Source organism: Chenopodium album, chromosome 6, assembly GCF_948465745.1.
Source record: "Chenopodium album chromosome 6, dcCheAlbu1.1, whole genome shotgun sequence".
In the NCBI taxonomy this organism is placed as follows: Eukaryota; Viridiplantae; Streptophyta; class Magnoliopsida; order Caryophyllales; family Amaranthaceae; genus Chenopodium; species Chenopodium album.
Window position 1 is genome coordinate 16319721 of NC_137839.1, and position 17287 is coordinate 16337007.

General features: G+C 33.6%; 2 protein-coding genes across 2 annotated transcripts; both read right to left on the minus strand.

Annotated features, from left to right (window-relative positions):
* Window positions 1-2140: 2140 nt before the first annotated feature.
* On the minus strand, window positions 2141-2871 carry LOC145636730 (uncharacterized). Its single transcript, XM_081688285.1, has 2 exons — window positions 2604-2871; window positions 2141-2556 (listed from the first exon to the last, which is right to left on the minus strand). The coding sequence occupies exons 1-2, from the start codon at window positions 2869-2871 to the stop codon at window positions 2141-2143; spliced, it is 684 nt and encodes a 227-aa protein (XP_081544411.1).
* Window positions 2872-11354: 8483 nt separating this feature from the next.
* LOC145636731 (uncharacterized) lies at window positions 11355-15764 on the minus strand. The gene is made up of 3 exons (XM_081688286.1): window positions 14720-15764; window positions 12619-13231; window positions 11355-11775 (listed from the first exon to the last, which is right to left on the minus strand). The coding sequence occupies exons 1-3, from the start codon at window positions 15762-15764 to the stop codon at window positions 11355-11357; spliced, it is 2079 nt and encodes a 692-aa protein (XP_081544412.1).
* Between the last annotated feature and the right edge of the window lie 1523 nt (window positions 15765-17287).

Below are 17287 nucleotides of genomic sequence, written 5' to 3' on the forward strand. Positions count from 1 at the left end.
AACATAAGAAAAAGAATTTTGAACATATGTTGAAAAAATAATTTATAACTAACATAGGAAATAATTTTTAACATAAGATAAAAAAAAAAAAAAAAATTAGACCTAGGGAAAATTTTAGAACATAAGCTGAAAAAAAATATTTAAAACATAGGAACAAATTTAGAACATAAGCAAAAAAAAATTAGAACACTGGAAATAATTTTGAACATAAGTAGAAAACATTTAGAATATAGGAAATTTTTAAAACATAAGTATAAAAAAATTTAGAACATAGAAAAAAATTTAAAACATAAGATGTTCTTACATAAGAAAGGGTTCTTATATAAGGAGTATATACATATACATATATATATATATATATATATATATATATATATATATATATATATATATATATATATATATATATATATATATATATATATATATATATATATATATATATATATATATATATATATATATATATATATATATATATATATATATATATATATATATATTGTGTGTGTGTGTGTGTTTGTGTGTGTGTGTGTATGTGTGTGTTGGGAATCGAGTAACTGAAAAAAATATTTTTTACGTGGAAAACCCTCTTAAATTAGGGAAAAACCACGATCCCGATCTCAAGGGACAAAATGTCACTACTCCCTCCGTGTTTTTTTTTAAAATGTTACACTTACCAAATTCGACCGTATTTTAATACGTATTACACTTATTTTTCTGGCAAAAAGCTACATTAAAATAATTATATATCTCGCCTCTCATGATCCCCATCAAAACCCACTACTAATTTTTTTATTGTATCTCTCCTCTCACATTTCTTACTTTTCAATAAATTATGAACCCCACTATTTTTTTTAACAATTTTTTAATACATCAACTACCCCAATTACTTCATATTTTATTTAAGTCAATAAATTGCCTAAAACTATATGTGGCAGTCAAATTGTAACACTTAAAAAAACACGGAGGGAGTATAATATTTTTGGGAGTACAAAGGATATTACTACAACTACAGTATTAGACAATATGTGTTTAGGACAAAGTGCTACTTAGTAACCTTCACAATAGTATCTCCACTAAATAATCCTATACCCTCCTATTAATGTTGTATTTGCCTCACACAAATTTACTCTCTCTCACACTTGTGTTTGTGTATTCTTCAACACTAATACACTCACACTACTCCTCCTTTTCACTCCACGTTTTTCACCTCTTCTTCTTGCATCAAACTCACAACTACATGCCTCTTTAAATAGACTTAAAAGGCCTTGTTCTCCAAGGTTCTCAACTAAGCATAAATGCACAATAGTTAAAGTCTACTACCTATCCTTGCGCCTAGGAAATAAAAATTTAACTAACTACTTCACCTTGGAGGCCAAGGATACTTCCACAACCACTTCTTTCTTTTTTCTTTTTTTATAACATAATAATAATAATAATAATAATAATAATAATAATAATAATAATAATAATAATAATAATAATAATAATAATAATAATAATAATAATAATAATATGTGATTTGGGGAGATTAACTTAACAAATTCCTCCCTCGACCCAAATCACCTAATACTTCTATCTCATCATAAAATTAGACCCTTTTTGCGGAACTTTTCTTGGTCTCAATTTTGTGGCTTCAAACAACTTGACCATCTAGATAACAAATATTGTTATTTTCCTTCCTCCCTTGCAACACTAAGCGGTTTCCTTGATAAACCTTGAACCACCTTCCACTTCCAACATACCTATGTCCGCTTCTAGTCATTTCAACCAACGATATCAAGTTGACACGTGCATTACATACAAACCTTACATTGTGAAAGGTTCGGATCACAGCATCATGTAGCCTCATTTGTACACTTCTCATGCCTTCAACCTTGAGGTCACTACTCATGTTGATATGTCCAAAATCACCTCCTTGTTGTAACGTATCAAACATTACCTTTTCTCGGCACACATGGATAGATGCGACCGAATCCAACACCTACTTGTCGCGACTGACATCCTCCTTGACATCATGAGTCAATAACAACTCGACTTCATAATCATCAGATACTTCCCTTCACCCATCTTCATCTTGGGAAACTTTTGTTGCAGCTGCTTTAAGTTCTTTAAATCTTCTTTCAACTTTGTGAAATTATACTTCAAATGACCCTCCAAGACAATAATAGCACTCCATATTGCTATAATCTCTCGGTCGAGACATTAATTTGCTTCTTGGGCCATCAACTCTTGACTTGTTCCTCCCTCTTTCGGAACCCTCTACTGCTAATGCTTGACCTCCATGATAGGAAGCTCCATTTATATGTGACATCATCCTCTCATTTTCCTTCACCACTGTTGTTGCCTCATCTAGTGTAATTTTCTCTCTTCCTACTAACAAAGTCTGCACAATAGACCTATAAGACTTCGCTAATGAAGCTAATAACAGAAGAGCTTGCACTTGATCGGGAATATTCTCATCAACATTTTGCAACTGACACACAAGTTGATTAAAGTTGTTGATGTGGTCTTGTAAATTTGTACCACTCTCATCTTCAATTGGTACAACTCCTACCATAAGCACAATTGATTGGTTAATGACTTTGAAGCATAAATACTTTTTAGCTTCTCCAACAACACCTTCGGATCCGTCTCCGTCAAGAAATTATACTTTATCTCCGTAGCTATAGCCAACCGAATTGTAATAACTGCTTTCTTTCTCTTGGTTGCCCATGCGGCCTCATTCAAGTTTGATGGTTTTTCATCTTCCAATGCCACATCCAAGTTTTGTTGCACCAACATATCTTCTACATTACTCTTCCACACCATAAAATTTATTTTCCCATCAAACAGTGGGATCTCAAATTTTGATGTACTTTTGGCCATCATAATTTCATAAAAATCTTTCCCTGGCCTACACGTTACTCTTCCCTTCTAACATATCTTCTTACCGTGGGCTCTGATGCCAGATGTTGGGAATCGAGTAACTAATAAAAATAATATCAGCGGGAAGAAAATAAAGTACGAAAAATAAAGATTAATAAGGCACAATATTTTTACGTGGAAAACCCTCTTAAATTAGGGAAAACCCATAAACCTAATCTCAAGGGACGAAACATCACTATAATATTTTTGGGAGTACAAAGGATACCACTACAACTACAATATTAGACAATATGTGTTTAGGACAAAGTGCTACTTAGTATCCTTCACAACGGTACTTCCACTAAATAATCCTACACACCCTCTTACTAATGTTGTATTTGCCTCGCACTAATTTACTCCCTCTCACACTTGTGTTTGTGCATTCTTCAACACTAATACACTCACACTAATTCTCCTATTCACTCTAGGTATTTAACCTCTTCTTCTTGCACCTAACTCACAACTACATGCCTCTTTAAATAGGCAACAAAGGCTTTGCTCCTCAAGGTTCTCAACTAAGCATAAATGCACAATAGTCAAAGTCAACCACCACTTCTTTCTTTTTTTCTTTTTTACAATACAATAATAAAAATAATACTACTAATATGTAATTTGGGGAGATTAACCCAAATATATATATATATAGGGCATCCACAAATATTTCATAATACTCACCCTTGGATGTCCATTATCGATGACTATGTCTCATTAAAACCTTACTACGAAAAACCCTATGGGATAAAAACATAGTGAAGGAAAAAGAGTACATTATTCTTTGTAACACGCTTGTAATGCTGCCTTATAATTAAAAACCTTACCAGGAAAACCCAATGTGAGACAAAACCATGGTCAGTGGAAAAAGTGTCGCGCATATTTTCTCCCTCTGATGAGTACATAATGTGAAATCTTCAAGTGCAATAATAAATCTGACACGACATGATTGAATATTTTCTCCCATATAGAAGAACACCATTTATTGATAATTAATCCGTTCAAATTGAACTTAAATTTTCAAATCTTCACATGAACTTATTTAGACGACTTCATTTCTTCATACTTGTGGAAATAATTCAAGTGTTTACCACTATTTCATTCGATATTTTTGTTTTCAATTGTCATAATTATTAAACATATGCCTTCTTCTGGAGGTCATATACATTACTACAAAATGATGATCAATAATTGATCACATTATCGAAACATAGTTTCATGGCAATACTTGATATTACCATATTTCATTTTCCAATATCATGTAAATTAAGGAACTAATTACATATTTTGCTCATGGCTCTTCTGGACCATAAGAATACTGTTCTCTCAATGATATCACGATGTTATTATTTAATAAGACTTTCATGTTTTATATGAGAGTTCACCCATGAATACAAAGGCTGGTTGAGTCTCACATACTAAAACTTCAAGTTGAGATTGATATTAATGATGTAGTCACATTGACTTTTTAGGAGGTAATAATTGCAATATTCAAGATACAAAATTTGTAAGGTTGGGTATTTAAATATGTCGTATATAAATTTTTTCAGGAATTGTTCTTACATGATTCATAACATGATATTAAATTGACGTCATTAATATTTTCATCACAGCTGTAATCACGTTGGAATATAAACATTTCTTTGTAAGTTCCCAACAATGTTTTAATCACACCTTACTACATTAGATGAGCATTCACACATACCACATATATAAAAATTAATTATGAGAGATTAAAAAAAATGATGATAAGATATTGAACAAGACATACAATGAGTAATGCATCTAAATACTTCCTACACATGCAATAGGTAATCCATTAACTTATGACTTAACATGCGAAATTATATCTTCTTGAATTTTAAGATACCGATATGCTATGGAACCGATGAATAATTTGCATATGTATTATAGAATGAACTAGTGAATGAGAGATCTGAAATATATATGTCCATTTTGTTGTCAACACAATGATAATGATCAAAAGTTTATCATGGACCAGAAGTCCAATGAAATATGGATATTTATATCCACACTATATAGTGTCTTGTATTATTTTGAGTCTTATATATTCTCGTGCATAAAGGTTGACTAGCAAGCTTAAAAACTTAACAAAACCTTGAAATATTTGCTTCATGATGTTAAATAACTCATTGTAGAGGAAGGTTACCATCTTAGCAAAACCTGGAAATAAGAAGGTAAAAATGCTTGATATAACCCATGAAACCGTTGGTTACAAGGGTTGGACCTATAAGGGTGATCATGCACGATTAATAGCTGAGAGTCTTGCAAACAGTAACGAATATAATATTGTATATAAATGGGTTCAAATTAAGTCAAGTTAAATAAGTTGTATTATAATTAATTATAAACTAGATGAAAGCCCGTGCAATGCACGGTTTTTTCATCTATTAAGGTTTTAATTATTTGATTTATTGTATTTAATAATTTCAAATAAAATTATAATAGTTTAATTTTAATTTTTTATTCATTATAATTAAATTTATTAAATATAAATAAAGTGTAAATATGATATTTCATCTGTTACTAAAATCTTTAATGTGAAAAGTTAAAATTTTAATTTTTTAAATAATTTAAATCCTAAATCATTTTCTTGTCAAAAAAAAAAAAAAAAAAAAATCCTAAATCACTAATTGTTGTTTTTGGTATACCATATCTTTTCTTTCGATAGATTCATCAACTTCGATGACAATATACATACTATATCTAATTAAAGTGGATAAATTGAACAACAAAATGTTAGGAAAAATAAAATTGATATAAATTATATCTGTACATATATAAAATAAATCCATATATTTACCAATAAATGAAAATTTGTTGCGAAATTGATTAAAAAAAATTGTAATTGTATAAAATTAAATTTGATTTTTCAATCATTTTTCCTCAAATTTAATTATCTAATTAAATTAGATCTGCATGTAAAAACAAAATTCAGTAAACAAAATATAAACAAATAATCTTTAAGTATCCCAAATATATACAATATAAGTAATAATTACAAATTGTTGAAGCTTAAAGGTTTTGATGATGATGAAGTTAAACTAAAGCAAACTCAACTAAAGGTTTATAATTGTTTGATTAGTACAGGAGAAGTTGACCTTGGTGGTGGAAGAGTATCTTGAACAATGAAGACTTGAAGAGACCTTAGTGGAAAGTTAAACAATATAGAAGAAGAGTTCTCTAACAAGAACTAAACTCCTTGACAGGAATTTTCCCTTACAGGAACTTGGAAGTTGTAAGCTGAAGAAAGTAAGTTCCATAAGGAACTTAGGCTGCAAAGTTCCAATTGAGGACTGGAGATCAAGTGACAGCAGGAACTTGTTCCTGATCTGCGTGAAGCCCAAGTAATTCAAGTTTACAGAAACGTGGCACATCAATAGTAATTTAATTAAGATTTTATCTTCTAGATTTATTGTTAAATATGTTAAGTAGATATGCATGAAATCTATTAGAAGCGTGACAAGATAAATTGGAAAATTTGATAAAATCAGAAAAGTTAAAAAGATAGATTTTAGAAAAAGATTTTAATTTAATTTGTTTCTTAAAATCAGTTTTGTTAAAAAGATATTATTCTATTTAACTATATCTTTCTTTGTTTTTTGGAAAAGATTTTCTTCAAAGAAGATTTACTTAAACCGTGTTGTTAAGATAAGGCGAGTTAACCACTTTATCTTTTAGAAAACCTACTTGTTATACAAGTTATACTTGTATAAATAGTAAAGATCGAATTGTTTTAGGTTTCTGTGAGTTTATATGTGAAGAAAACTTGAAATCTTAATTCGTGTAAGTTTGCCAAGCTTTATCTTGTCATATTTGTTTTGGATTTTATGCATTGCTTGCCTAACATATTCTAGGTGTTATATTTTCTGTAATTGGTTGGGTTATTTGGTTGTATGAAATTTATATTGCATACAAGTGAGACAGCTTTGTGTTCAAAGGCTGTGATTGTACTGTGAGGGTACGAGTGAATTTAAGTCAGAGGACTTGAATTGGGTAGGATAGAGTCCTACTGTGTAGCAAGTTCTAGTTGAAACTTGCGAGCAAAAGTCTGTCTTATAATAGGTTTGTAACTTTGTGTTTGCCCTATTATAGTGGATTTTTTTGTGTTGAAATCCCTTGGAAGGGTCGAGGTTTTACTTCCAGTTGGGCCCTTGAAGGTTTCCTCGTAAAATCTTGTGTGCACTGCTAAGTTCCTTTTATGTTCTGTTATAATTTGCGAAAGTAGTCACTAGGAACTCAACTACAATTTACCCCCCCTCTTGTAGTGTTCGTTTCAACTAACAATTGGTATCAGAGCAAGGTTCTCATGTCTAAGCAAATAATTTTGCTGAGTAAGTTCAGGAGGAGAAATGAACTACAAGGAGAAACTTGAAGAAATGTATTCCACCCAACGTCCACCCATGTTCAATGGTAAGTTTTACACCTAATGAAAGAACATAATGGAGATCTTCACTAAGGCTGAAAATTACCAGGTTTGGCGTGTTATTGAAGCTGGTGATTTGAGGTAACTGCAACCAATGACAAAAACGAGGTAGTTCCTAAACTTATTTCTGATTATGACAAAGAGGACTATCAGAAGCTCGAATTGAATGCTTTAGCAATAAAGTATTTACACTATGGTCTTGGACCTCATGAACATAATCACATCATGGGGTGCAAGACTGCTAAACAAATTTAGGATCTACTTGAGGTAACTCATGAAGGTACAAATGAGGTAAAACATTCTAAAATTGATTTATTAATGTCTAGATATGAAAGGTTTGAAATGCAGTCTAATGAAACAATAGAAGAAATGTTTACTAGATTTAATGACATAAATAATGAGCTGAGTTCCCTTGGCAGGCATAGTTCTATTGATGAACAGGCTAGAAAGATCTTGAGAAGTCTCCCACAAGATGAACGGTGGAGATCCAAAGTTACTGCCATGTAGGAAGCAAAGGACTTCACTAAGTTCAATATGGAACAGCTAGCAGGATCATTGATGACTCATGAACTACACCTGAGTTCCAATACTGAAAGTTCCAAAAACAAGAGTCTTGCACTAAAGGCTCAATACTTAGAGGACTCAGAAGTTGATGAATAAGAAATGGCCATGCTAGTCAAACGATTTAAGAAGATGGTAAATAACAGAAAGTTTGACAGGAACAAGAAGTCCACAGGTTCCAGAAACACTACTTGTTTCAAGTGTGGAGCAAAAGATCACTTCATTAAAGATTGTCCACTCAAGGAAGGAAAGAACAAAGCTAAGGAGTAATCTAAGGAATCCAGAGTGTATAAGCCCTACTTCACTAAAGACAATGTGAAGAAGGAAATGCTAGCTGCCTGGGGAGATATAGACTCAGAAGATGAAGATGACCAACCTCCTGAAGAAACGGCTCATTTATGCCTAATGGCCAAAACTAATGAAAAGGCCAAGTTAAAGCAACTTGAGGCTGAGGTATGGTTTTCTCAAAAAGATTTAAAACATTTTTCTAAAAAGAATCTAATATGTACTGTTTTGGATATTCAAGAGGAGCTCAAAGAATTGCATAGAGCTAAACAGCTAAGTGATAAAGCTTTGACTACTTACAAAGAAAATAGTGAGTGGGTTGATAATATGAAATTTGACATTCAATACAGATTCTTTAGTCTTTTTTATGACAACATTGTTTTAAAAGAGACTATAGAAAGGTTGAAACATGATAACATACTTTTAAATGTTGAACTTTCTTTATTAAAACTAGGAATAAACACTCCTAATTCTGAAGTTCCTTCTCTAGTTCATTTCACCAATTTTGAAAAGTTGAAATCTGATTTGGAAAATGCCAAGATGGAGAAAGCTATACTTGAGAGGGAACTTAAGAAGGTTAGGAAAGGTAAGCAACCTATTGAGTATAGAGTTCTTGACTGGATCACTAATGCTCAGACCAAAAGAACAGAGGGATTAGGTTTTAGAAAGAAGTTCCAAAAGGAAAAGAAGTATGTTAATTTGCCTAGTAGTATTGTTTGTTATTTTTGTGGAAATACTGGACATAAGCAGGTAAAATGTCCGAAGCAAGAAAAAAGTACACAGAAAAATAAAAAAAAAATTTGAACAAATTTGGGTTATGAAAAATAATCCCATTCCTTTTACACAGGAATCCAAGAAAACCTGGGTTCCTGATACTAATGTTTGATTCTTCATGCAGGTTCCAGTGAGGAGGAACAACACTTGGTACCTCGACAGTGGTTGTTCTAAGCACATGACTGGAGATAAATCTAGATTTCTCTCACTGGATGCCTATTATGGTGGAACTGTGACCTTTGGTGATAATATGAAAGGAGATATAATTTCTATTGAAAAAGTAGGAAGGTCAAGTTCTCATGCTATTGATAATGTATTTTTAGTCGAGGGTCTCAAACACAACTTGTTAAGTATTTCACAATTTTGTGACAAAGGTAACTTTGTTAGCTTTACTTCTAATAAGTGCCGAATCATACACAATGACACTGGGAACATAATCTTAGAAGGAACTCGAAAAGGGAACACATATGTTGAGGATCTTAACGAGGTTCCTAATAGCAGTTTAACATGTCTCAGTGTTATTAAGGATGATCCTCTTTCATGGCACAAAAGATTTGGTCATGCAAGCTTCTCTTTACTTGATAAACTTAGATATAAGGAATTAGTGGATGGACTTCCTTGCATTAAGTTCCTATATGACAAAGTGTGTGATGCTTGTGTTAGAGGAAAATAGACTCGAATTTCTTTCAAATCCAAGAAGATGGTAAGCACCAAAAGACCTTTAGAACTTATTCATATGGATCTTTGTGGTCCAATGAGAATCCAAAGTAGAAGTGGTAAGAGATATGTAATGGTTATTGTGGATGACTTTTCAAGGTTTACTTAGGTTTTCTTTCTAGTAAGCAAGGATGAAACTTTTGATGAGTTTGTTGCATTTGTGAAGAAAGAACAGAGAAGAAATGGTAATCAATTGATACATCTTAGATCAGATCATGGAATAGAATTTCAAAATTCCAAATTTGATGAATTCTACACTGAGCATGGTATGGATCACAACTTCTCTGCCCCAAGAACTCCACAACAAAATGGAGTGGTGGAACGCAAGAACAGAAGCCTTGAATACATGGCTAGAACAATGTTGATCTCAAGTGGACTGCCTAGAAACTTCTGGGCAAAAGCAGTCAACACAGCTTGCTATATTCTAAAGAGAGTATCTGTTAGAGCCATCACTAACAAGACTCCTTATGAACTTATCAAAAGGAGAAAGCCTAACATTTCTTACTTTAGATCTTTTGGTTGTAAATGTTTTGTTCATAACAATGGTAAAAGGAACTTGGGAAAATTTGATGAAAGAAGTGATGAACCAGTTTTCTTAGGATATGCTTCAAATAGTAAAGCCTATAGAGTTTATAATAAGAGAAAAATAATGTGTGTTGAGGAATCTGTACATATTATATTTGATGAAACTGAACAATTGATTGATGTACAGGATTGTGATGATGATTTTGAAATTGGACTTGTACGCAAGCAAGACCAAGATGAGGAATTAACATCACTGCAGAAGCAACAGGTGGAAAATGAAGTAAATCCATAAGCAAAATGGAGAACCTACAATGGAGAATGCAACAAGAACTCAACAAGTTCCAGAACAAAACGATGTTAATTTGGAAGTTCCTGAAGAAGCTCAGACTGAGAATCAAAATGCAGTTCCTACAGTTGAACCAGTCATCAACAATGAAGAAAGATTATATCCAATTAAAGAATTTGCTCCAAAGCCTTGAAAACATCATAAGTCTCATCCAGTAGATGCAATCATGAGTGATATCATAAAAGGAACTCAGACTAGATCTCAGCTTAGGAACTTCTATGCATTACATGCTTTCCTATCTTCTATGGAACCTAAGAACTATGTTGAATCTTTGACTGACGCTTAATGGATTAATGCTATGCAAGCTGAACTTAATGAGTTTGAAAGAAACAAAGTTTGGCATCTGGAACCTAGACCCAAACAGAAGAAAACAATCGGATTAACATGGGTGTTTAGGAACAAGCTAGATGAGCATGATATTATTATCAGGAACAAGGCTAGACTTGTTGTACAAGGCTTTAATTAACAAGAAGGAATTGACTATGAAGAAACATTATCCTTTTGACAATTAACTGATTAGAGTTAATTTATATCTATTGATAAGGATCGAAAAAAAATTATCCTTTTGACAATTCTTGGAGGAACACGGAACAAAGAAACATAGCTTGTATCTGAATCTAAATAATGTACTTCATGCCAAAAATATATGCACATATATTTCATGCTCATACAAAGAATAGCCATTTTTTTTATAAAAATATTATGGACATATGTTTAACACATACAATATTTGTGCACGAAACATAGTACTATACAAGCATATATGACTTATTACCTTGGGAGTCAAATTTTGAGCGTTCAACTGAGTTGTATCATTCCGAGCTCCATCCGCAATTTTTCGTGCTTTTCCCTACTCAAAGGCTTAGTCATAATATCAGCAATTTGATTTTCGGTTTCACAAAAATCCAATTTAATCATGCCTTTTTCAACATTGTCTTTTAAAAAGTGATGTCTAATATAAATATGCTTAACTCTAGATTGATGGACTGGATCCTTTGAAATACAAATGGCACTTGTATTATCACAATAAATAGGAATGCAATTATACTTCATACCATAGTCTCTCAATTGTTGTTTGATCCAAATTACTTGAGAACAGCATGCAGCAGCTGCTACATATTCTGCTTCGGCAGTAGACAAAGCTACTGTATTTTGTTTCTTAGAGCCCCAAGAAACTAGACATGGTCCAAGAAACTGGACCATTCCTGAAGTACTTTTTCTGTTCACCAAATCCCCTGCATAGTCAGCATCTGCAAAACCTTTTAAATTGAATGCATCACTTCTAGGATAAAATAATCCTAGATTGTCAGTTCCCTTAAGGTATCTTAGGATTTTTTTTTACTGCAGTAAGGTGAGATTCTTTTGGATTTAATTGAAATCTAGCACATAATCCAACACTAAAAGAAATATCAGGTTGGCTTGCATTTAAATATAAAAGAGATCCTATCATACCTCTATATCTAGTTTGATCCACACTATTCCTTGTGAATCTTCATCCAGTCTAGTACCTGTTCCCATAGGAGTGTGGTTCGTTTTTACCTGATCAAGATTATACTTCTTCAGTAATTCTTTGATGTATTTCTGTTGATGAATCATGATTCCTTTCTCACTTTGTTTTATTTGCAATCCAAGAAAGAAGTTCAGTTCCCCCATCATGCTCATCTCAAACTCTCCACTCATGAGATTAGCGAAGTACTTGCATAGACTTTCGTTAGTTGCTCCAAAAATTATATCATCCACATATATTTGAACAACTAATAAATCAGTTCCTTCAGATTTTAAAAATAAAGTTTTGTCAATTTTTCCTCGTTGAAAATCATTTTTAAGAAGGAACTTAGAGAGCCTTTCATACCAGGCTCTTGGAGCTTGTTTTAGCCCATACAGAGCCTTATCAAGCTTGAAAACATGATTTGGAAATAGGGGGTTTTCAAAACCGGGAGGTTGCTCTACATAAACTTCCTCCTCTAAGAAACCATTTAAAAAAGCACATTTAACATCCATTTGATAAAGTTTGAAACCCATAAAAGAGGCAAAAGCAATTAAAATTCGTATGGCTTCTAACCTTGCAACTGGAGCGAAAGTTTCCTCGTAATCGATTCCTTCTTGTTGATTGTACCCCTTGACAACTAGCCTGGCCTTGTTTCTTACAATTGTTCCATATTCATCAAGCTTGTTCCTAAATACCCACTTGAGTCCAATTACTTTCTTGTTTGGCTTCGGCTCAAGGTTCCATACCTTGTTTCTTTCGAATTCATTAAGTTCATCTTGCATGGCAATAATCCAATCAGCATCTTTTAGAGCCTCTTCATGATTCCTTGGCTCAATTATGGATAGGAAGGCTTGAAAGGCGTAGAAGTTCCTCATTTGCGATCTTGTCTGAGTACCTCTGCCAATATCACTTATTATGAGATCTGTGGGATGAGACCCTTGATATTTGAATGGCTTCGGTTGAAATTCTCTTGCTGGAACTCCTATATGAGGATTTGCTGTTTCAGTAGCTTCAGTGGCTTCAGCTGCTTCTATAGTTTCTTCATTTCCACCAGCTGGTTCCTCATAAACCTCCTCGTTCTCATTGTCAGGTACAATAACTTCTCTTTTCTCCTGTATAAAGTTTGTTGCAGTTTCTTTGCCTTGTCTCAGTTCTTCTTCATCCGGATCTTGGTTCCTTGTGAGACCTATTTCAAAATCATTATCTTCACTATTCTGCACATTCATAAACATGTTAGATTCATCAAATATCACATGAATGCTTTCTTCGACACACATAGTATTTTTATTGTAAACTCTGTAAGCCTTGCTATTTGATGCATAGCAAAGGAACACAGCTTCATCACTTCTTTCATCAAATTTACCAATGTTCCTTTTTCCATTATTATGGACAAAGCACCTGCATCCAAAAGCTCGAAAGTGAGAAATATTGGGTTTTCTGCCCTTAAACAGTTCATAAGGAGTTTTATTGATGATTGGTCTCATCATAACTCTATTGATAATATAGCATGCAGTATTGATAGCTTCAGCCCAGAAGTTCCTTGGAAGACCACTTGAAATCAGCATAGTTCTTGCCATATCTTCTAGAGTCCTGTTCTTCCTTTCAACAACTCCATTTTGTTGAGGAGTTCTTCGGGCTGAAAAGTTATGATCCATGCCATTCTCTTTGCAGAAGTCGTCAAATCTTGTATTTTCGAACTCAGTTCCATGATCTGATCGAATGTGGATAATTTGATTTTTTACTTGTCTTCTGTACTCTCTTGGCAAAGGACACAAATTCATCAAAGGTTTCATCCTTGCTAGACAGAAAAATCACCCAGGTAAATCTAGAAAAATCATCAATAATAACTAGAGCATATTTCTTTCCACTTCTACTTTGAACACGCATGGGGCCACACAAATCCATGTGAATAAGTTCCAATGGCTTTGTGGTGCTGACCATGTTTTTGCTTTTAAAAGAAGACTTGACTTGCTTGCCTCTCACACATGCATCACAGATATGTTGTATGAGGAACTTGACTGAGGGAAGCCCTATAACCAAGTTCCTCGCCCTAAGTTTATCCATGAGTGAGAAGCTTGCATGTCCAAAACGTCTATGCCATAATAAAGGATCATCATTAGTGGCACTTAAGCATGTAAGGTTGTTCCTTGGAACAGAATTGAGATCCACTATATATGTGTTCCCTTTTCTAGTTCCTTCAAGAACAACCCTTCCTGTTTTGTCATTAATGATGTTGCATGAATCAGAAGTAAAACTTACAGAGTTTCCTTTATCACAAAATTGTGATATGCTCAGCAGATTGTGCATCAAACCCTCGACCAAAAGTACATTTTCTATTGAATGAGAACTGGACCTTCCTACTTTTCCTTTTGCAACTACTTCACCTTTCTTGTTGTCTCTAAAGGTCACAGTTCCTCCTGGATAGGCCTCTAGTGAGAGAAACTTTGATTTTTCTCCTGTCATATGCTTAGAACAACCACTGTCGAGGTACCATGTGTTGTTCCCCCTCACCGAGACCTGTAAAAGAACTATTGGTTAGTTTTAGGAACCCAGGTTTCCTTGGGTTCCTTTGGTGATGAAATAATATCAGATTTTTTCACCCATATTTGCCTCACATTCTTTTTAACAGCTTCTTCCTTCTTTTTGCAATTTATGTCTAAATGTCATGTTTTACCACAGAAGGAACAAACCTTACTACCAAGCAGATCAACGTACTTCTTTTTCTTACCTTTATGTTTGATGTGAGAGAAACCTAAACCTTCAGTTATTTTTCCTTGAGCATTCTCAATCCACTTAGGTATGCCAAGCTGATTTGTATCTCTTTCCTTACGGATGCTTAGTTCCTTCTCCAATTTAGCCTGTTCAAATCTTAGTTCCTCAAGATCTCTCTTGAGTTTTTCAAAATCTTTATTAAATTTTGGCGTTGGATTGGAGGAGGAACCAGCAGATTTGAGATTTTCATTAATCAGCTTAAATTCTGTTAATTCAACATTCAACATAATATTTTCATATTTTAATCTTTCAATAATGTCTTTTAACAGACGATTTTTGTCAAAGAGATCGAAAAATCTTCCTTGAACATCAGTACGTTGATTTTCAATCCATGTACTGTGTTCTTTGCAAATTTTTAGAGCCCTTTCACATTCACCTAAGCGAGTACATGCATATTTCCATTCATTCTCAATTTCTAAGCATATATCAATAAGAGCAACTTTAGAGAGAGACTTTAAATAAGTGGGATTAAGGAATACCTCTGTTGCAAGCTTATCATTTTTGGCTTTGTCATCGGTTTTTGCCATCAAACATAAGTTTCCTATTTCATCTTCTAGTTGTTCCTCTTCATCTTCACTCTCAGAGTCTCCCCAAGCAGCTATCATTGCTTTTCTGATATCGGTTTTGTTGAATGGAGTCTTGTTGCCCTTGCTTTGTTCCTTGGCCTTTCCTCTTCCTTTCTCAATATCCCAAAGTGGACACTCTCGAATAAAGTGATCTTGAGATCCACATTTGTGACATCCAGAGTCAGCTTTTGAAGTGGAGGTCTTTTTGGTGAAGTTCCTTGTTCGATTGTTTCGGTTAAACATCTTCTTGAACCTTCTCACCAACATGGCAGCTTCTTCTGCATCTACCTCTGAATCCTCTTGTTCTCCAGCTTTAAGAGCCAAACCTTTTCCTCTGTTCCCTTCACTGTTGCTAGTTCCCAAGTGTAACTCATGAGTCATGAGGGAACCAGCAAGTTGCTCAATGTTGAACTTTGTGAAGTCTTTAGTTTCCTGTAAAGCCGTCACCTTAGCTCTTCATCTCTCATCTTGAGGAAGGCTTCTCAGTACTTTCCTAACCTGCTCATCAATAGGGATCTTCTTTCCAAGAGAAACTAACTCGTTAATAATATTAGTAAATCTAGTTAACATTTCCTGGATAGTTTCTCTTGACTGCATCTCAAAGCGTTCATATTTAGACATAAGCAAATCAATTTTAGAATTCTTAACTTCATTAGTTCCTTCATGAGTAATTTGAAGCAAATCCCAAATTTCTTTAGCGTTCTTACAACCCATAACACGATTGTGTTCATGGGGTCCAAGACCACAGTGAAGCAGTTTAATAGCAAGTGCATTAATTTCCATTTTATCAAAGTCCTCCTTATCAAATTCAGACATGGGTTTAGGAACTACCTCATTTTCTGCATTAGTTTTGGTGACTTCGAAATCACCAACCTCAATAACCCTCCAGACCTAGAAGTTCTCAGCTTTGATAAAAATCTCCATCCTGTTCTTCCAATATGTGTAGAATTTTCCATTGAACATTGGTGGTCGTTGTGTAGAGTAACCTTCTTCCAGCTTCTCGTGATTGTTCATCTTGGTTCCAAGAACTTAACTCGTCAGGGCTTCCTGATTTCTTTGAGGAACCTTCTCTGATACCAATTGCTGACTTGAACGAACAATACAAGAGGGGGGGTGAATTGTATTGTTGGGAAACTAGGGTAATTTTTGCGGAATTTGTAAAGAAACTAAGCGAAAACTTAGAGTGCACAGAGAGATTTTACGTGGAAAACTTCTTGGCCCTAATCAAGAAGAAAAACCACAACCACAAGGGATTTTAAAACTCAACTCTTAATTATAATAGGGCAAACAACCTATTACAATCTAAGACTCTAACTCAAATTCCTCAACAAACTTGAGTTCCCCTTCAACCGATCCCTCAATCAGTTGAACGCTCAAAACTCTCTCTATCTCCTTGCTTCACTCAAAGCAATAAACACTCTAGAGTTCACTCAAACTCTTACCCCAAATTACAACTCAATGAATTAAACTCTAATATAAATCACAAGGACACTTTTAGACTCAAGTGGAATAAGTAAGAATAAATATGCTAGAATGCTCAAGTGTGTTTTTGCAAACTAAGGAAAGCGTTATTTATAGGGTTAGAAATGCATCCACTAAACAGTTAGTTAGTTCCACTAACTCCACGTTCCTCAACTTGAGGAGCACGTAGAAGTGAAATACTTGTGCTGCAAGTGAACGCAACTAACCCACGATTTTTTCAAACTCTTAAAACTGCTTCCTTAATTTTCTCAACCAATTTGACTGATTAAAACCCACGTTAAAATATTTTCCAAAATAAATCTTTTTCTCAAAAATAAAAACCAAATCAGTTAAAAGATAATTTAGAAAGATATTTAATATTTTCCAAAAGATAATTATTTACTTAAATAATATCTAATAGAAATATAGGAAAATATAATAAA

Bases quoted from the DNA above. Each gene is read 5' to 3' on its own strand.
- LOC145636731 (XM_081688286.1), bottom strand. From the start codon at position 15,764: ATGACTCATGAGTTACACTTGGGAACTAGCAACAGTGAAGGGAACAGA. The intron at 13,232-14,719 runs GTAAAACATGAC...ATTTTGAAATAG, and splicing joins TAAGGTTTGTTCCTTCTGTG to GTCTCACAAGGAACCAAGAT. The intron at 11,776-12,618 runs GTTAGAAGCCAT...TTTGGTGAACAG, and splicing joins ACTTTCGCTCCAGTTGCAAG to AAAAAGTACTTCAGGAATGG.
- LOC145636730 (XM_081688285.1), bottom strand. From the start codon at position 2,871: ATGGCCAAAAGTACATCAAAATTTGAGATCCCACTGTTTGATGGGAAA. The intron at 2,557-2,603 runs GTATTTATGCTT...TGCTTATGGTAG, and splicing joins GTTGTTGGAGAAGCTAAAAA to GAGTTGTACCAATTGAAGAT.